Source organism: Melanerpes formicivorus, unplaced genomic scaffold (genome assembly GCF_026170545.1).
Source record: "Melanerpes formicivorus ecotype bairdi unplaced genomic scaffold, bMelFor1.0.p_v2 SCAF_8, whole genome shotgun sequence".
NCBI classification, from domain to species: domain Eukaryota; kingdom Metazoa; phylum Chordata; class Aves; order Piciformes; family Picidae; genus Melanerpes; species Melanerpes formicivorus.
Genome location: NW_027142360.1, coordinates 4,952,985 through 4,974,175, shown reverse-complemented (window position 1 = coordinate 4,974,175; position 21,191 = coordinate 4,952,985). Strand labels below are relative to the sequence as shown.

The window sequence follows — 21,191 nt, the reverse complement described above, 5'->3', positions numbered from 1 at the left end:
TTTATTGTGTTACCATTGAAGTAGTGGAGCACAGAGAAGTCAATCAGACAATACTTTCGTTGGTTGTAGTTTCCCCACGATGCACTGCACAAGGTGGACACACAATAACTGAGCTGAATCATGCCTTAGGGGTAAAAAAGAACAAACAACCCACAAGCTATGAAGGTTTAATGAGGACTGTATTGCAAGACAGATGTTGGCTTCACAGGATTACAGGATGTTAGGGGTTGGACCACCAGAGATCTTTGAGTCCAACCCCCCTGCCAGAGCAGGACCATAGAATCTAGCACAGGTCACACAGGAACACATCCAGATGGGTCTGAAAGTCTCCACAGAAGGAGACTCCACAACCCCTCTGGGCAGCCTCTGTCATCTGTGACCCTTACAGTAAAGAAGTTCTTCCTCATGTTGGGGTGGAACCTCCTGTGCTGTAGTTTATATCCATTGCCCCTTGTCCTATCACAGGGTACAACTGAGCAGAGCCTGTCCCCTCCCTCCTGACCCCCAGCCCTCAGATATTTATAAACATTGATTAAATCCCCTCTCAGGCTTCTCTTCTCCAGACTAACCAGCCCCAGGTTTCTCAGCCTTTCCTCATCAGGCAGTGCTCTAGACCCTTCAGCATCCTTGCAGCCCTCTGTTGGACTCTCTCAAGCAGATCCCTGTCCCTCCCAAAGTGGGGAAGCCCAGAACTGAATGCAATATTCCAGGTGGGGTCTCACTAGGGCAGAGTAGAGGAGGAGGAGAACCTCCCTGGATCTGCTGGACACACTCCTCTTGATGCATCCCAGGATCCCATTGGCCTTCTTGCCCACAAGGGCACATTGCTGTCCCATGGAGAATTTGTTCAGTACTTGACTGCTACAAGTTAAGTGAAAAATTAAGGGAAACAAAAGCCTTTTTTCCTAGACTTGAGTGGCCATGGAAGCTGATGGGAGAAGTATTCTGCAGGTCTCCCTCAGCATAGTGTAACAGTAATGGTCCCAGTTTACTTTCACTACAAAATGCCTTCTCCAGCATTTAGGCTGAGCGAGTTGGGGATACTCACAGAAGGGTAGTTGCTGACATTTGATGGGAGTTTGTTGTCAGGGCACTGATCTGCTCCTCAGATTCTAACATATGGTTCCTACAATTATTTCCTTACTTGTTCTGCAATAAACCCTCTGCCCTGAAGGAAACAGGGAAAGGTATTTCAGGAAGGAGCAATGCATGAATCTGGGGAATGTACTCATCTGTTTTCATACCCAAGCAAGCAGGCTTCTCATAACTAAGAAATGAGGCAGCTGTTGAGCAAACAAACTTTCATATGAGACTTCCAAACTGTGTTAGTCCAAAACTGTGGGGAGGGAGCACTGTTAAAATGGTGAGATGTGGGGTTGGAATTGAGTGAACAAAAAGGGTGCAGTTCTAGGACCAGTATGTTAAGGGCACAGCTGAATGGGTAGGAGGAGCAGGAACCTCTCAAAATGGTGGCTGCAGTTCTAGGTACAATGTGTTAAGGGCACAGCTGAATGGGTAGGAGGAGCAGGAACCTCTCAAAATGGTGGCTGCAGTTCTAGGGACAATGTGTTAAGGGCACAGCTGAATGGGTAGGAGGAGCAGGAACCTCTCAAAATGGTGGCTGCAGTTCTAGGGACAGTGTGTTAAGGGCACAGCTGTATGGGTAGGAGGAGCAGGAACCCCTTAAATGGTGGCTGCAGTTCTAGGACCAGTATGTTAAGGGCACAGCTGAATGGGTAGGAGGAGCAGGAACCTCTCAAATGGTGGCTGCAGTTCTAGGGACAGTGTGTTAAGGGCACAGCTGAATGGGTAGGAGGAGCAGGAACCCCTTAAATGGTGGCTGCAGTTCTAGGACCAGTATGTTAAGGGCACAGCTGAATGGGTAGGAGGAGCAGGAACCTCTCAAATGGTGGCTGCAGTTCTAAGGACAGTGTGTTAAGGGCACAGCTGAATGGGTAGGAGGAGCAGGAACCTCATAAATGGTTCTAGGATCAGTGTGTTATCTCAACCCCAGTGACATCTGTAAGCTAAACCATTAGTCAGGCTTAGATGTGGTTATGCTAAATTTTCACTTGTGTTTTGGTGGTTTTTTTATAACCTATCTAAAATACACTTTTTTTTTTTAATGCTGGAGAAGTCCAGCAAATCCAAAATGCTGGAAGCTGCTGAGAAGCACCAGGGAATGGCAGTTTGGGACTACAAATGATTTGAATGACAGGATTCATAGTTTGAAAGAGTACCGAGTTTGAGATGGTGCCATTGCCGTGAGTTGTGTGTCCAGCAGAGAATGAAGCTGATGCCAAGCTTTGATGCCAAATGGAGTTTGGGCAAATTTTGGAGCTGTATCTGGCAAGTAAGATGACTTTGTGTAACAGATGAAATCAGGTGGTACAAAGCATCTCACCATTCTCTGTAGAAACCTGAGTTTGTCTGAGGTACTGCTCAAGTTTTGCTGTTGAACTGAAGTCTCTCTGCACCCTTTCAGAAACAAAGGACAGACTATGTCGCAAAGCAGCCCGAACCAGTTCCTGCTACTCCTTCTCCACCTCCAACACCAGCTCCTGTCCCTGTGGCTGTCCCCCTCCCTCCCAGTGCACCAGCACCAATACCAGTTACCGTGCCCAAAGCGCCAGCCACCATCAGCCGCCAAAGCAGCACCTCCAGCGACAGCGGCGGCAGCGTTGCACGAGACACCCAGAGGCAGAAGCAAATTCCTGTCGATCGTAAGTTCATCTTAGAAGCAAGAAAAGTATTTCTCCCACTCCTGTCTGTTTTGCCTAATCCTTAAACACCTTAAAAGCCTTGTGTCTTGGATAAGTTTTTATGTTTGTTTAGACCGAACAGTAACCTTCCAGTACCTGAAGGCAGTCTGCAAGAAGGATGGAGAGAGACTGCTTGCAAAGGCTTGCAGTGACAGGATGAGGGGCAGTGGCTTCAAACTAGAGAAGGGCAGATTGAGATTGGATTTTAGGAACAAGTTCTTTACTATGAGGGTGGTGGAACGCTGGAACAGGTTGCCCAGGGAGGTGGTTGAGACCCCTTCCCTAGAGATATTCAAGGTGAGGCTCAACAGGGCTCTGGGCAACCTGATCTAGTTGAGGATGTCCCTGCTGAGTGCAGAGTGGGTTGGACTGGACGGCCTTTGGAGGTCCCCTCCAACCCAGACCATTCTATGAGTCTGTGAAATACTTAACTTTAACCCTATGCATACAATACACTTTTTCTATGTATGTGTGTACACGAGGGTAAGTAAGGACAAAACACTTCTGCACTTGTCCCAGTCCTAAATCTTCTCCTTTTATGACTGTCTGGCATCTTCAGTCAGTGGTTTTCAGCACTGCAAAATGCCTGGGCAGTGTTCTGGCTAATGTACACTTTGCACCTGAACCCACTGCTGTATTACAACCTAAAGTGCTTTTAAAATCAGTGAGGCTGTTTTTAGACTTCTGGGTTTTGTCATCTATATTTTTAGGTCATTTGCACCATTCTCAAACGTGTATCTAAGGCTTACAAGAAGTCTTACCAGGTCTTACTGATGCATAGAAAACACGCTGTAGGAGTGTTGTGGGAGACTCGCCTTGCAGTCAGGTTCCGTTAGCGCCATCAGAGCAGAAGAAAGCACCAGGCCACTGAGCAAACTTGTGTGTCCTTGTTTTAGGAGGGCAAGAAAACATATTCCATAGCACTTCATCCGTCAGAAATGGCCACCTGTGTCCAGCAGTGTGTGGAGAGCAGCCATGTGGAGAAGAGGCTGCCAGGAGGAACAGGCTTCACTGCTGTTTCCCATAGAAACAGCTTCTGCCTTTGTTCCTGCTTTGGGCGGTTTGTTACTTAAGTGCTCAGGTTTCTGGGTTTAGTTATGAAGATGGGGAAAGTGAGGATGAACTTCACACACACACAAATGATCCTTCTGTTTCCATTTAAGACAATCTTAGCATGTGGTAGCAGGTGTGTTTTCTTGTATCCACGATGGCCCCTGTCCATTACAGTTGGTACAGGTTATGAGGTGTGAAAGGCTGCTGTGGATTATGTGTTTACAAGACCTCTCTTGCCCTCTCAGCCTCTGCTGAGGCCATGGGCCATGAATGAGAGCTCATTCACCCTCCTGGGAGCTTTGGGCCAAGACTACTTAATGGACTTGAGGCACCTCAGAGAACAGCTGCCTCTGCAAAGGCAAAGGGCCACCTTGCCCATGCAGCTGCTGCCCAAGCACCCCCAGAGCTCTGCACAGAACGTGTGATGCAGTACCTGCTGCACAGCGAGGAGCCCTTGGTTAGTTATGACAGTGCATCTAACAGCTAAATATTTATCTTCTGATATATATAGGCTTGGTCTGGATAAAACAAGCCTTTCAAAATCTGTGCAAACAGAATGAAGATAGCAAGTTCCCCCCTCTCTTCCTGTTTGGGAAAAGAATTGGTGCAAGCTTCCATACCACTGCCTAAAGGCTTTACTTCACACACCTCAGACCTTCCCATATCACTGAGCACGTGCCTTGGGTACATCATTTTGGCTTCTGATTCACACTCTAGGGGGTGGAAAAGCCCAAGACAAAAGGGCCTGAATGCCTCAAATATTTTACTGAAGATATTTTGTCTGCTTTCAGCCTGGGGCTATAAAAGAAAAAAGGAAATGGTTAACCCAAGCATTTATGGGTTTTGTGTGTGGTGGGGTGATTAAAAAGTAATAAATCCTAAAAACATGTGTAAAGCTTGGGTTGACTTTTCCACCTGGCTGGAAATCTTGATGCTTGGAGAGGTCTTGGAAGATAAAGGGAAGTAGAGAAAGAAACACTCTTGCTGTCTTTAGAGCTTTTTCAAACAGAAGTTGTGTTCCTCTGTTGCTGGCAGTGTAATAGAATAGAATAAACCAGGTTGGAAGAGACCTTTGAGATCATCGAGTCCAACCTATCATCCAACACCATCTAATCAACTAAACCATGGCACCAAGCAACCTATCAAGCCTCCTCCTAAACATCTCCAATGATGGTGACTCTACCACCTCCCTGGGCAGCACATTCCAATGGGCAGTCACTCTCTCTGTGTAGAATTTCTTCCTAACATCCAGCCTAAACTTCCCCTGGCACAGCCTGAGACTGTGTCCTCTTGTTCTGGTGCTGGTTGCCTGGGAGAAGAGACCAACCCCCACCTGGCTACAACCTCCCTTCAGGTAGTTGTAGACAGCAAGAAGGTTTCCCCTGAGCCTCCTCTTCTCCAGGCTAAGCAACCCCAGCTCCCTCAGCCTCTCCTCACAGGGCTGTGCTCCAGACCCCTCCCCAGCTTCGTTGCCCTTCTCTTTCCCCCGCTTTTTCCCCCACATTTTCCCCCCACTTTTCCCCTGCTTTTTCCCCACTTTTTTCCCAAATAATTTTTTCCAAATCTAGTTTTTTCCAAATTAAGTTTTCCAAATTAAGTTTGCCACATTTTTTCCAAATTATTTTTGCCAAATTTTTGCCAAATTTCCACATTAAATTCTTCTGTTCCCCCCACATTAAATTCTCTTTTTCCTCCCAACATTAAATTATTTTTCCCCTACATTGCTTGTCCTCAGCAGGTTTGCTGATGACACCAAGCTGTGTGGTGCAGCAGACACGCTGGAGGGAAGGGAGGCCATCCAGAGGGACCTGGACAGGCTGGAGAGGTGGGCACAAGCCAACCTCATGAGCTTCAACAAGACCAAGGGCAGGGTCCTGCAGCTGGGTTGAGGCAATCCCTGGCACAAATCCAGGCTGGGCAGTAACTGGCTGGAAAGCAGCCCTGAGGAGAGAGACTTGGGGGTACTGGTGGACAAAAAGCTCAACAGGAGCTCTCAGTGTGCACTTGCAGCCCAGAAAGCCAATCAGATCCTGGGCTGCATCAGGAGAAGTGTGGCCAGCAGGGCAAGGGAGGTGATCCTCCCCCTCTGCTCAGCTCTGCTGAGACCCCACCTGGAGTACTGCCTCCAGTTCTGGAGCCCCTATTACAAGAGGGATGTGGAGGTGCTGGAATGTGTCCAGAGAAGGGCCAGGAGGATGATCAGAGGGCTGGAGCACCTCTCCTATGAGGACAGACTGAAGGAGTTGGGGCTGTTCAGTCTGGAGAAAAGAAGGCTCCCAGGTGACCTCATTGTGGCCTTCCAGTATCTGAAGGGGGCCTACAGGAAGCCTGGGGAGGGACTGCTCAGGATCTCAGGTAGTGATAGGACTAGGGGGAATGGAATGAAGCTGCAGGTGGGGAGATTCAGCCTGGATGTGAGGAGGAAGTTCTTCCCCATGAGAGTGGTGAAGCCCTGGAATGGGTTGTCCAGGGAGGTGGTCGAGGCCCCATCCCTGGAGGTGTTTAAGCCCAAGCTGGATGAGGCTCTGTCCAGCCTGATGCAGTGTGGGGTGTCCCTGCCCATGGCAGGGGGGTTGGAACTGGATGATCCTTGTGGTCCCTTCCAACCCTGACTGATTCTATGATACTATGATTAAATTTTTTCCACATTTTCCCCATTAAATTTTTCCCCTACATTAATTTCTTTTCCCACACACACATTAATTTCTTTTTGCCCCACATTAAATTCTTCCCCCCCCCATTAAATTCTTTCTCCCCACACATTCTTTCCCCCTACATTAAATTCTCCCCCCCCCCCCATTAAATTCTTTCCCCCCACATTAAATTCTCTTTCCCCCCAACATTAAATTCTTTTTTCCCCCCACATTAAGTTTTTCTATTTCTATTTTCTCTTTTTAATGCAAACTGTGACAGTTTTTCACCCAAGCAGTCACTTGAGGCTTGGAGTAAATTCAGATTGTTTAGAACCCCTTCAACAGAGTAATTGCCATTACCCTTGGATATAAGGGGATATGGAACAAGTTCTGCACCTGAGGGCAGTGGAACTCTCAAACAGGCTGCCCAGGGAGGATGGTAGGGGCCCCATCCCTGGAGATATTCAAGGTGTGGCTCAACAGGGCTCTGGGCAACCTGATCTAGCTGAGGATGCCCCTGCTGACTGCAGAGGGGCTTGGACTGGATGACCTTTGGAGGTCCCTTCCAACCCAGACTGTTCTATGTGTCAGCAGCAGTGACCACTGATTTGCACTAAGAAGTTTCACCTTCAGCTAAAAACTGTTTGTGGGAAGTGCTGCCTTCCCAGACTGTGAACAGTGTTCTCTTCTTCCTCATCTTTTTTTGGTTTCATGTTAAAAGCATTTGTCATTTTATTTGAAGGAACACAGATGATGACCATTAAGTTACCTTTTGTCCCCATTTTCTTCTACAGACTGAGGTACCCCTCTGTGCAGCAGCAAGCTCTTTTTAGGGTCTCAGTTAAATTTTCGGGGGTGTTTTGGGGGGGGGGGGGGGGTTGGGGTGTTTTTATTTTGGTGCTTTTTTGGTGTTGGTTGGTTTGGCTTTGGGTATTTTGTGGGGTTTTTCCTAGCCTTTGTTTTGTTTTGTAAGGGGAGGAGTGAAATCCTCCCTGGGGAAAAAGGAGGCTATGAATTCGGTCAGGTTTAGTGAATGAATCTTTAAAGCAAAAAAGCAGTTTAAGGTTATAAAGTGGAGCATAAGAAATCTCCTGGCTTTGATAGAGCAACCTTGAGACTAAGTCGTGGGGCACCTCTCTCTCCAGGCAGGAAATCGCAGATGGAGGAGGTGCAGGATGAACTTGTTCACCGGCTCACCATCGGCCGGAGCACGGCCCAGAGGAAGTTCCATGTGCCACGACCAAACATCCCGGTAGTTAACATCACCTACGACTCTTCACCTGAGGACGTCAAAGCCTGGTTGCAGTCCAAAGGATTCAACCCTGTGTAAGTTTTGAGGGCACATGTTAAGAAACATCTTAAAATTATTTTCACAGAATCAGTCAGCTTGGAGAAGACCCTCAGGATCACCAAGTCCAACCCAGAGCCCTACTCTATGAGGGTCACCCCTGAACTATAGCCCCAAGCACCACATCCAAACCACCTTGAAACACATCCAGGGACAGTGACTCCACCACCTCCCTGGGCAGCACATTCCAATGTCTGACCACTCTTGCTGGGAAAAAATTCTTCCTAATGTCCAGTCTAAACCTACCCTGGTGTATCTTGAGGCCATTCCCTCTTGTTCTATTGCCAATTACCTGTGAGAAGAGACCAGCACCAACCTCTCCGCATTGTCCTTTCAGGTAGCTGTAGACAGCAACGAGGTCTCCCCTCAGCCTCCTCTGTTTCACACTAACCATCCCCAGCTCCTTCAGTCACTCCCCATAAGATTTATTCTCCAGGCCCCTCACTGCTTCCTTGCCCTCCTTTGCCCTGGTTCCAGCACCTCCACATCTCTCTTGGATTGAGGTGCCCAAAACTGGACACAATACTCAAGGTGTTGCCTCACCAGAGCTGAGTGCAAGGGGACAATCCCCTCCCTGCTCCTGCTGGACACAGCATTTCTAATCCCAGCCAGGATGCCATTGGCTTGCTTAGCCACCTAGGGCAACTGCTGGCTCATATTTAGCTGCTTGCCAATTAGAACCCCCAGGTCCCTTTCTGCTTGACAGCTTTCCAGCCACACTGCCCCAGGCCTGTCAGTAATTAGGCTGTGGTCTGCCCACTTGATAAAATCAAGCAGTCTTCTGAAAATCAAGACACATCAGATGCATCCTGGGAAAAAACCACTTTGTTTTTACACATCTGTATGTAAATACTTATGTTCACATGTGTATGTGCAGTGTATAGCTCCATAATATATTGTGAGGGACTTTTTAGGGTGTCAGCTAGTGATAGAACTAGGGGAAATGGAGCAAAACTAGAAATGGATAGATTCAGATTGGATATTGGGAAGAAGTTCTTCCCCATAAGGGTGGTGAGAGACTGGCACAGGTTGCCCAGGGAGGTGGTAGAAGCCTCATCCCTGGAGGTTTTTAAGGCCAGGCTGGATGTGGCTGTGAGCAACCTGCTGTAGTGTGAGGTGTCTCTGCCCATGGCAGGAGGGGTGCAACTAGATGATCCTTGATATTTATATGCTTCTATGATGTATCAATGTGGTCATGGATCTCTAGAGTTATGTTTAGGAAAAAGAAATTATATTTATTAGCCTCCACCAAGAGGTATTTGTTATAACAGATAATTAATTGGCTTCAAGAATTCTGACCTGCTGCATTAAGTTTTGTCTTCATTTAGTAGCCCTGAGGCAATGTGGGATGAAGCCAACCTACTTCTCTCCCTTGATTGGTGTGTTTTTGCTGATTTCCTCTTCCTTTGGTGTGATCTCAGGACTGTCAACAGCCTTGGTGTGCTGACAGGGGCTCAGCTTTTCTCCCTCAACAAAGAGGAACTGAGGACTGTTTGCCCAGAAGGATCCAGAGTCTACAGCCAAATCACAGTACAGAAATCTGCCTTGGAGGTATGTATGACCCTTCCTACTCACCTAATGCTGGGCTGCTACTTTTGAACCCAGGGAAGTAATCAGCACTTTTCTGTGAGGCAGTTGGGGTTTCTTCAGTTCCCATCACCATGATGAACACTATTTGGGCCTGAATTATTTGGTATTAGTGCACTGAAGGAGCACCCATCAGAACTGGAGGTGGGATCTCTCCCCACTTCTAAAGGGGTCCACATTCTAAAGCATTAGAATAAGTGCATGGTGGTACTCAAGTTTAAGACATTGTGTGCTGTAACCAGACTGCAAGAAGACAAAATGAGCCAAAAAGGGCTTTGGTGAAAATAATGAGGAGGAGTGATATGTCCTTTCTCTTCCTTCTACCAGATAGTTGGAGAAACTCCTGGTACTTTTGGTGGTGAGGAGCTAGTCTTGCTTTATCTTGGTAGACATTTGATTCATCACAAATGACAAAGCAAGCTCACTGTGGAATCTTGAGGCCTCTCAGGTCAAATGCTGGGGCATCTCTATTGAGGGCTTCTTAAGTGGGGGGGAAACACATTTGACACTGTGCTAGCAGAATTACTGAGCTGAGGCTAAAAGTATTCATTGATCCCTGGCAGCTTGCTGCCATTACAGCAGTGCTGTTGCTTGAGCACTTTAAAAGCTTGTATACAGAGTAGTGCTTGGGAGAATGCTGACCAATTTTAAGCCAGGAGAACTGCAGGAGCATCTACTGCTTTCATTAAAAGCTTTTTTGTGGCAATGGAGGAAATGGACTCAATGCTGTCTAGAGGTGGGATAAATCCAAAGTTACAGTCTTCACATCCTGTTTAAAAGGTGTTTCTGTCCCTTGTGAAGCTGGAACTGTCTTGCTTAAATGATTTAAAGCTCTAACTGCCACACATTATTTTAAAGACAAAACATGCAAAAGCATATTTTACCATTTACCTGATCAGCTTGGATCACAGAGCTTTGCTAACACTCTTAAAGTTGCTTCATTCCCTTCTTTTTAAGCCCTGTTTTCATCTGACAGGAAGGGAGAAATACTTCACATTTATTCTTAGGGATATGTCACCCCAGTCCAGAGCACTCTGTCGTTTCCCAGTGAAGGTGCATGTGTATTCTTTAACTTCTCTGGAATGCCAGCAACCTTATTTCAGTTTTCTCAGGCTTCTGTGTACTGAGATGGAAGTGCCTTTGAGGTGGAGGTGAACTGAAATGCAGAGATGCATTGGATTTGTAGAAGTCAGTCCTTTCTTTTTTTTCCCTCCATGCTACTAATCTGCTTGTGTCAGTTAGGCCTTGCTCTGTAGGAAACTCAGCAGTCAAAACTTGTCTGATGGACATTCTCCAAGTGTTAATGAAGAGGTACTAAGAGTTTAACAGGTTCTGTGAGTGTAATTGTAAATTTCTGCATCAGTTATTTGAGGTTTAACTGCTGTTTTTAACTGATGTATCTGGACTGGAAGTCCAGATAGGGAGCAGTGACAAGTGCTGTCCCTCAGGAGTCTGTGCTGGGACCTGTGCTGTTTAATATTTTTATCAGTGCTATAGACACTGGGATCAAGGGCACCATTAGCAAGTGTGCAGATGACACCAAGCTGAGTAGTGGTGTCAATACACCAGAGGGACAGGATGGCATCCAGAGGGACCTGGACAGGTTGGAGAGGTGGCCCAGGTGAACCTCATGAGGTTCAGCAAGAGCAAGTGCAGGGTTCTGCACCTGAGTGGGAACAAGTGGCATCCTCCTTTCAGTCCCTATAATATTTCAAGTCACAGGGTTTAGGAAAGCTGTCCTTGTTTAAGAGAAGCTATAGACAGATTTACCTTTTCACTGCAAAGCAGACATAGTAATAGGCTTCATGATTAGGAGTGTTTACATGTCCACTTCCTTAACTACTGAGCATTTCAAGTTCTGATGTTGCCAAGTGCTACAGAAAGTAAGTGCAGAGATGCAATGCCCTGAATGCCTTCCTTGTCACTTCCAGAAGGGAACATGCCAGCTCCACATCCTTGTTGTTTTCCTGCTCCATCCATGGAAGAACAGGCATGCACACATCACTTTAAAACTGAAAATGGTATCAAATTGCTTGGAGAAGGCCCTCTTGTAGTTTAGAGACTAGCAAGTGTGTTTATGTACTCTCACTAAGTCCTCAGTCCAGAGCTGTTTTCAGCTCAAACCACAACAGTCCTTTACTCCATTGACACCTCAGTGAAAGGAACAGCCCCAGCCACAGAAGTGGGACTGAACAATGGAGTTCACTGATGCCTCATGATCTGGTTAGAGTCTAAGCTGGGTAGATCACAGAGGCCAAGGTCTAGCAGCCTGCTCCTAAAGCCATATGCCTGAGAACAGCCCTAGGCTACTTAGCTGTGCTGTACCTGCCTCGGAGTGGGGTGCTCCTGTTGTGCTGTGCCACGTGATGCACTGCAGTTGCTTTAGGTGAGCAGTGTTTCAAGATCATCAGTCATGTTCTTACTGATGTTATCAGGAAGGTAAATTGTTTCAGCCTCAGCTGCTCAGTCATTTTCAGGAAGATCTCCCTACATGACCTCTGATAAAGCACGTTGTGGGCTGGCTGCTGAGGATTTTTATGCATGACTTCAGTAAGGAGTGACTGCTGTGCTTGCTTTACATCTGAAACCAAGTGGGCAAGGACAAAACTAATTTCAGACAAAACTGCCCTCTCACCTTCAGAGAGTCAGTTCTAAGTCCCCTGCTTTGCCTTTCCACTCTGGGAGAAGAAAACAATGGCAATTTACCTAGGAGACACATCCTAGCCTCCCTCCTTGTGGACACCTAGCCTGTCTGCCAGGTAATGGCATCAGGTAATGCACTGCAGGGTACAGATAATGCACTGCAGGGTACAGATAATGCACTGCAGGGTATAAAATGGAATAAATCTAAATCAAATTTTAGGCAATGGGATACATGTTCAGAGTTCAGAAGCATTTGAAGGATCTTCCCCTTAACAGTCCTGAAATTTCCTTTGCACATGTCACAAACAGTTTCTGCTTCCTTATTCAGAGGCTCTTCTGGCAGCTAGTTGTGAAGCTTGGAAGGTGACACGGTAGCCAAGTAACACAGTAGCAGATCTGGCTCTTTCTTTACAACCCTCTAGTTTAATTCCAAGTCATGCACACTTGGGAAAGTTCTGCTCTGGTGGATATGTGTCCTGGCCTTGCTACCACTTCATTTACCTTGTCAAAGCAATCTGTTTGCAGCTAGCTCAGCACACTTGTTTTGCACCCCGAGAGGTGAAGTAAAGCCTTGTCCTCACCAAACCTCACCATTGCTGATACAGCAATGATTCAGGTCTTACTGCTGTGCTCTGAGTTTGACACTTGTGTCTCTGAAGAGCAAATGCATGGTGGTGTACTGAGCAATGTGAGACACTAAGATTGACTCAGAGGGCATGGCTGGGCAAATCCATGGGCATGCATAAATATTGTGTGTGAATAAATTTCAAGTCACTAAGGATTGCATGAGCTTTAATTTCTGAATATGATTTACCCTGATTTTTAAGCACTCAAGGGTGGAATTCCAACAAACTTGCTGAGCTTTACCCCTGCTTTTACTGAAGCCATAGTTTATAAATGTTTCACACTCTTAGGGGCTTACATGAGAATTAAAAATGCTCAGCAGTGCTGACACTTCTAACAGGCTGCAGGTTATTATCTGGTCCATGCTGAAGGATAGAAGAGAACAGAATTAACCAGGTTGGAAGAGACCTTTGAGATCATTGAGTCGAACCTATCATCCAACACCATCTAACCAATTAAACCATGGCACCAAGTGCCCCATCCAGGCTCTTCCTAAACACCTCCAGGGATGGTGACTCCACTACCTCCCTGGGCAGCCCATTCCAACGGCCAATCTCTCTTTCTGGGAAGAACGTCTTCCTAACATCCAGCCTAAACCTCCCCTGGCACAGCTTGAGACTGTGTTCTCTTGTTCTGGTGCTGGTTGCCTGGGAGAAGAGACCAACCCCCACCTGGCTACAACCTCCCTTCAGGTAGTTGTAGACAGCAAGAAGGTCTCCCCTGAGCCTCCTCTTCTCCAGGCTAAGCAACCCCAGCTCCCTCAGCCTCTCCTCACAGGGCTGTGCTCTAAACCCCTCCCCAGCTTTGTTGCCCTTCTCTGGACCCAGTCCAGCAACTCAACATCTTTATTAAACTGGGGGGGCCCAGAACTGGACACAGCACTCCAGGTGTGGCCTAACCAGTGCAGATCCAGTGTAAATACTTTCCTATTACAAATGTTGTTTAACCAGATTTGTTTTTTAGCTTCAGAACTGCAAGGTGAATGGAATTTGTTCAAACAGCTCTCTTAATAAAACACTCTCAGAGGAAGTTCTTCAGATGGCAAAACCACAAGTAAACTCTTTCTCTTTCATTTGTTTATAGGCTAACAGTGGTAGCTCAGAACTGCAAGAAATCATGAGACGACGACAAGAAAAAATCAGCGCAGCTGCCACAGATTCAGGTGTGGAGTCCTTTGATGAAGGAAGCAGCCACTAAATGTCTCCTCTTTTCTTCACTGCCATTCTCCACAGCATCATACCATCCAGCTTTCTTTTAGGAAGCAGTGAAGGTCAATGCCTTACTCTCTTGTAACCCTTAACTTGCCCCCATAAAGCAAATTTACAGTAGGCTCCACAGAATTAGCTGCTGCTGGCTCCTGTTCATTAAAATGAAGAGATGAGAAATTCAAGGGAGGTTCCTGACAGGTGGAACTATAAGCTGATGATTCATTAACAACCAAAGATGAGTCTTGGCTTCATGGAATTAACATGACAGACAAACTGGAGTGTGTCTGTCTTTGTGATTCATCCAAGGGAAGCTGAGCCAGCAATAAAAAAAAGGCCTCTGAAGCTTTCAGTAAGTACTAAGAATCCCATCCCTTGCTGTAGTGTGCAATTAGGTCTTTTGGACTCAGTCTTTCTTGTCATGCATTTGGCTGCAGGACTTGCTTAAGTTGTTGGTGCCAGCAATCAGAGAGGAACTGTTTAGAGACTGAAAAGCAGCCCAATGTAGGCTGAATCTTTCTTGCATCACTCCCGAGATGTTCTATTACTAATGATGCTGTCCATAGCAAAATAATACCCTGTACGTTGATTTTACCAACACCTCACTCCTGATAAACTGTAATATTGCACAAGAAGGAATAACTAGAAGCTAATAACACAGCTTGGCTCAAAGAGGTGATCAGCTCTGCTGTAGGTAGCCATAAAACCATTCACAGTACCTTTGTTTTGCGTACTTGCCTTTTGGGTTTTTTTGCTCTGTAACTTAACCCAGCAGTGTATCATCTGCACTCCTCTCTCTGTGTTGATCCCTGCTTTCCCTGATGTAAAAAGCTGTTGTTCTTCCTTTCTAAATGTGATCCTTTGGAAAAAGTGGATTCCTGGAGGCAAAAAGGGGGGGGGAAACATCCATCCCAGGAAAGATTATCTTTGAAGAGGAGCAATGCTGAGGTTTGGCTTTGGTCCCCCCCCAAATGTTCTGTTCTCTCACAGGGTTGTGTGATTTTTATATATAATATATGTATTATATAATATATATATATATAATATCACTTAGACAAATGTCATCACCTAGTTTAAGTTTCATAGTGCCTTTTTCACATGAATCAGCTTAAAGTCTGCAATAAACAGTATTTCTTGCCTGTTCAATAGTCGTATCTTTGTAGCTACAAAGATGGTATTGGAATAAGAAAGTGTTCTTGATCATTTGTTTTTTGGCCATTAGTTTGCTCTTCCTGTGCTTACAAGGGGAAAAGAAAAGAAAAAAGAAAAAAGAATCCTATTCATTTTTCATAAAAGAAAAATTAAAAGATCTTAATAAAGGTGTTTAGTGCCATTTCTGGTCAGTGTCCTTACAAATACTTCTGTGTGCTTGTGACGTGTCGGTCTTTATTTGCACGGTTAACGGGGATCCTCTCTGCATGTGAAAAGGACACAGTTGAGCATAGTCTCATTCAGAAATGAGTTGAAGTGAAAAATCCTACACTGCACTGAAGGATACTGAAGGATAAGATAAGAGGGAGAATAGAAAAGAAAGAGGAGAGAATAGAAAAGAAAGAGGAGAGAATAGAAAAGAAAGAGGAGAGAATAGAAAAGAAAGAGGAGAGAATAGAAAAGAAAGAGGAGAGAATAGAAAAGAGGAGAGAATAGAAAAGAGGAGAGCAGGTTGGAAAAAACCTCAGAGATCGAGTCCAGCCTATCACCCAACAGCATCTAATCAACTAAACCATGGCACCAGGTGCCTCATCCAGTCTCCTCTTAAGCACCTCCAGTGATGGTGACTCCACCACCTCCCTGGGCAGCACATTCCAAAGGCCAATCTCTCTTTCTGGGAAGAACTTCTTTCTAACATCCAGCCTAAACCTACCCTGGTGCATCTTGAGACTGTATCCTCTTGTTCTGGTGCTGCTTGCCTGGGAGAAGACACCAACCCCCACCTGGCTACAACCTCCCTTCAGGTAGCTGTAGACAGCAAGGAGGTCTCCCCTGAGCCTCCTCTTCTCCAGGCTAAGCAACCCCAGCTCCCTCAGCCTCTCCTCACAGGGCTGTGCTCCACTCCCCAGCTTCATTGCCCTTCTCTGGGCACCTTCCAGCAACTCAACAACTTTCTTACATTGAGGAGCCCAGAACTGGACACAGGACTCAAGGTGTGGCCTAACCAGTGCTGAGCACAGGGCAGAATGATCTCCCTGCTCCTGCTGGCCACCCTGTTCCTGATACAGGCCATGATTTGAGCAGTGAGAGGTTTTCTATATGCTCTTATTTTAGAAAGATGTGATATGTGAAAAGTGGCTCTGAAGGAAACAAAACAGTTTGATGAATGTCAAAGAAGTGCCTTATTAGCTGTGGGAAAAGGAATTACTCAGGAACTACTTTGCTGTTTTGCTGCCACTGAGTCTGCCTTTTAACTGGGTGGAAGGAAAGAGTTTTAGCAGCTTTATGTTCACACTGCAGTATTCTGCTTTCTAAGCACATGTATTTTAACATCCACAAAGCTGCTCTTCCCATTTCTTTAGTCTGCCTCTTCCCTTGGCATATGCCACAGGGAGAGAAAACCACCTTGCTAAATTTTCTAGAGGGATGTGAACATATTTTCTGAGCAAACACATAATGGAAGCCTTTCTTGTTATCTTTCTGCTCCCTGAAGACAAGGCACTGACCCTTTTGCATCAGTCTGCATCCTGTTCAGAGGAAGAGCATCTCGGGACTGGGCTTAATGGTAACTGAACTGTGGAAGCAGTATTAGGTGCATGGCAAGAGAAGGTGGGGAGCAGGAGCAATTCATATCATGGTCATTTAATAATCTGAGGTAGAGTCCTGTTTCTTCAGTACCTGTTTTATATGGGAGCTTACGTTAAATCTTTGCAGCTTGGCATAACAGGGAGGGGAGAGTCTGAAGGAAGTTTCCCATTGTAACCAATACGAAACCAAAGTGGAGAGTGAAGGAATATGCACCAACTTACCTGCAAGCTGAGTCTGGATTTCAGCCCCTGTTGATGCCAGGAGATACCAAGATGTGTTGGAAACATTCTTCATAATAAAACTCCATCCCCAAATCCTCACATCAGCTCTGGAGGGGCAGTGCAGTCATAACTGAAATAAACTCTCAGGGTTTGTTCCTCTGGTGTTTACTTAAGACTCTGCCTCTGGATTAAGATATTGAATGGTGATGAGAAGTGGTAGTTGGATAGGAATGATCCAGAACATACTGACAATAATGACCTTGTTCAGATGCCAACTCTTGTCACTGCAGGCTTTTCTTCTCCAACTCCCTCTTGTCCCAGCTAAGTCTTCTTTGCTTTGGTCTGTGTTCAACAATCCTTGAAATCCTTGAAACCTGCCAGCCCTAGCCTGCAAACAGCAATAGTGGCAGTTCCAGCAGCAGGGAGGCTGCCAGCTCATGCTGTGCCTCTAACCAGTGAGGAGTACAACAGGTGTGAAATCTTTCTGTCACTGGTAGAGAACCTGGGAAAGTTTCAGAAGCATAGAAGCTGCTGCTTTGGAAAGAGTTTGTGGGTTTTTTCCCCTATTAGATATTCTGGCACCATGTACCAGCCTATTCTCACAATGTTTGCCTTAAAAAAAGACAACTGACAGGCAGGTACTTGGGCAGTGAGAGGGGGCAAGGAGGCTGACTAGCAGACTCACAGCCCTTTAGTCTGTTTTGCTTGTAATTTGCATTACCATTGTGACCTGGGCTCCTGCACTTGCCCAGGTGATACCCTCCTGAAGAAGCATGACAGGCTGCCCAACACTGACATCATTTCCCAAGCCTTTTCAACAGGGTTGGACAGTTCCTTGTGTTAATGTGCAAGAAATGCATTAGAAGTTCTCAGGAGGTGAGAATAACTCATCCTCTCTGGAACACAACCGTGAGACTGTGGATGTATCACCATACCCACCTATGCAGCAGATTAATAACGTGGCAATAAACTTCATTGTGGCAAATCAGAGCTACTTTGTCAGGTGTTCAGGAGCAAGAGCAGTCACTGCATGTGAACATGCTGCAGAGAGGTATGAAATGGATCCAATGCTACACTGATGACACTGAAGTGAACTCCCTTACCTCTGTCTGCACCATGGACATTCTGTAGGCCCTCATGTCAGACACCAGGCCCAAAACATCCACGAACTCGTGGTCACGGATGTGCTGTAAGAGCCGGTCCAGGGCTATGAAGGTTCCTGTTCGTCCCACTCCAGCACTGAAACACACAGAGGCATGAAGCTCCTGTCACAGCTTTTGATCTCAAAGGTCTCTTCCAACCTGGTCTGGTCTATTCTATTCTATTCTAGACACAGAGTAAAATCAGTGGTACTGCAAGAAGCAGCTAATAGATGCAGCTAATCTGAGGCCAGGCAGGCTGGTTCGTCTGTCAGATTTAGTGCCATGCAATCCTTCAGCCATTGTCCAGGCCTTTGCCTGCTGCTCTGCCTGCTTTCACTCCTCTCCTCAAAGTATTGATGAGACATACCTAACAACAGGGGCTGCTACTCTAACTGCAGCCACCTGCTTGGCAGTGATTGCTGCACAGATGCAGCTGAGGTTGAATGTGCACAATTTGCTTCCACAGTTCTCCACACTGCAAAGCTCTGAGCTTTGCAAAGGCACTGCACTACTGCAGGTCACCCCCAAAGGATGAACCACCCAGAAGCATCTATGCTCTAGGACTTCTGCCTTGGGAGCATGAGACAGAAATAGTCAGCAAGCACTCAGCTGACAAATCATCTCCCACAAAGCAAAGCTAGTGACATGGAAAAAAGCCCCAAACCCCCATGCTGTTTTGGTTCAGAGATCCTTCTGTGAAAATGCATCTGTGCCCCATCCCCACAGGCATTCAGGCTCAGCCTTGATGTGGCCCTGGGCAGCCTGATCTAGTTGGAGGTGTCCCTGCTCACTTGCAGGGGTGTTTGACAAGATGCTCTTTGTGGGTCCCTTCCAACCCAATGCAATCTGTGAATCTGTACTGGCTGAGCAAAAGCTGACAGCCAACACACAGCATGACCCCATGTAAATCAGGCAGTCTCTGTACCACCACAGTATGTGGACTTCTTCCAGGCTTCTCTAAGAGTTGGCTCAACCTGAGTTCTTGCCCCACACAGACTTTTGCCTGCATGAGCTATGTCTGACCTAAGTGCCCAACCTCTACCACCACTGCTCTCTGTGTTTGGAAGCAGGTGCTCAAAGGAGAAGCAATCACCATGAAAAGCCAATCATGAAGATGACAGAGCTGGCCCAGGTGCTATGGGCTGCTTTATGCTGTAAGTAGAACTACAGAGATGTAAACTAGAAAAAGCAACCAGAGCAACGTGAAAAGGGCAGATACATAAAATCCTACTACCACAGAATCACACAGAAACACTGAGTGTTAGGGGCTGGGACCCTGAAAGATCATCCAGTCCAACCTCCCTGCCAGAGCAGCATCACCTAGAGTAGGTCACACAGGAACATGTCCAGGTGGGTTTTGAACATCTCCAGAGAAGGACACTCCACAACCTCTCTGGGCAGCCTGTTCCAGTGTTCTGCCACTCTTGTGCTATCATTGGGCACCACTGAGGAGAGCCAGGCTCCATCCTCCTGACCCTCACCTTTCACATCTTTATCAACATGAATGAGGTCACCTTTCAGTCTCCTCTTCTGCAAGCTAAAGAGCCCCAGCTCCCTCAGTCTCTCCTCACTATCTATAGTCCCATGTCACAGAAGTTTCCTGAGTTGTGAATGATGTTTCTGAACACTGGAACATTTTCCCTTCTTGATTCACTGTCAGCTCAGGCAGGTGCAGCTTGAGCTCTGGACCCATACAAACAGTGCTGGCCATGTGCCCAGCAGTGCATGCATGGGCAATGCCACAGTGACAGAGAAGTGGCTTCAGTGACTCATCTGAGGGCTCCTCCCTGTTCCAGAATGGTGACTCAGCTCTCTCCAGCACAGCCAGGGCCAGCTCTGTCTTCTCTTCATGCCAAGGATGCAGAAATACTCATCTGCCAATGGCCCCAAGCACAAGTCCTTTTTCTATACCAATGCCCTAGCATCTTGCCTCCTCTGCTTGCAGTGACCCAGTGTACATTGTTCTCCTTAACACAGCTTACACTCAGCCACAGCAAGGGAGGTAACGGAGGAGAAAACCCCTGCAACAGTGGAAGGAAAATGCCAAATGCCTGCCTGATGGTCTAGGCTCAGATGAGAGTGCCAAGAGCCTTGGTTTTAGCTCAACCCTGGTGTCAAACTCTTTGGCTACATCTCTGGATGTAAATTACCCCAACCCCATGGCTCCTACTCCCTGCTAAATGAATGGTCTACACCAGAAGCACAAGACAAGGCAGAAAGCAGTCTCTCTCTCCATGCACTACCTGGGCTGGTTTCACCAGTTGTGGAGTGTCTGGCTTAACCCTTTGGATGTAGAAACCTGGAATGGTTTCTCAATTAAAAGTTTGTGGGGTTTCAGATATCTTACTGTGCCACTGAACATCTCCATTTCTGCCAGAAGCTGATGAAAAGCAGTTTCCTGCAGGGAAAACAGTGGAAGGTGAAGGAGCTGCTGAAAGCATGGCATGTCCATGATTTGCTCCAACCGCTGTGTGGGACACTGCTCTTTGCATGGACCAAGTCTCTCTGCTCACAGGAATATAGTTGGTGTTAATGTAGTCAGATCCTTCTTCATTCACTGGGACTAACCAATTCCTATTGAAGTCATCTGGAAGAGAAAAACTAAGTTGCCTCCAGCATGGCACTCAGATCCAACTAGACTGAATTAAAATGAATCCTATACATCCTATTAATCTCTGCTCTAGACATAGAAAATGTTCATACCATCCAACAAAGAGCAATGTTAGCTTCAGTAAAACACTACAGGGCTGCACCATGTTCCACAACATACACCTTCAAATTTACATCCCTTTGGGCTCCCTTAGGTTTCATTAACACACTAAGAGAAAAACAGTAGCACTACTCAGTCGTAGAAACGACCTTGCATTTCTCACCTCCACCCCCAGAAAGCTACATCTTTTCAAGGCTAACAGAAAACATCTGTTGCCTGGTTCGAAGGGCAGGCTTTAGAACAGATTTTATCAGTCAGAAATGCTGCCCTGATTCTCCAATTCTCCTATTAAATCTCTTGAGAGATTTAGCAGGAGCCTGTGTGTGTTGTACTTACATGGCAGGATATTCGTGTAGTAATTTCTACAGTGATTGACAGGATGATCAGAGGGCTGTCAAGCCATACACCTGCTCCAAACAGCTCTACCACTAGGCTGGCAGAGGGACACCACTAGGCTGGCGGAGGGACAATGGCTCATGCACCCTTCCTTAGATCCTGTGGCCCCTGAACTGCTCTTGCAGGTG

The 21,191-nt window shown here is 46.5% G+C and overlaps 2 protein-coding genes across 6 annotated transcripts in view; one reads left to right on the top strand and one right to left on the bottom strand.

Annotated features, from left to right (window-relative positions):
• EPS8 (EGFR pathway substrate 8, signaling adaptor) overlaps nt 1-15,370 on the top strand; it is a 180,821-nt gene extending 165,451 nt beyond the window's left edge. For all 5 annotated transcript variants that reach the window (XM_068141876.1, XM_068141877.1, XM_068141875.1 and 2 more), the window contains exons 19-22: nt 2,486-2,723; nt 7,594-7,774; nt 9,218-9,347; nt 13,734-15,370. In XM_068141876.1, coding sequence (XP_067997977.1) covers nt 2,486-2,723; nt 7,594-7,774; nt 9,218-9,347; nt 13,734-13,847 — 663 coding nt within the window. In that variant the 3' untranslated portion in view covers nt 13,848-15,370. The remainder of the gene's footprint in view (nt 1-2,485; nt 2,724-7,593; nt 7,775-9,217; nt 9,348-13,733) is intronic.
• Nucleotides 15,371-20,484: 5,114 nt separating this feature from the next.
• Nucleotides 20,485-21,191, bottom strand: part of PTPRO (protein tyrosine phosphatase receptor type O) — a 233,714-nt gene continuing 233,007 nt past the window's right edge. The window contains exon 20 of the mRNA XM_068141874.1: nt 20,485-20,544. Coding sequence (XP_067997975.1) covers nt 20,521-20,544 — 24 coding nt within the window. The 3' untranslated portion in view covers nt 20,485-20,520. The remainder of the gene's footprint in view (nt 20,545-21,191) is intronic.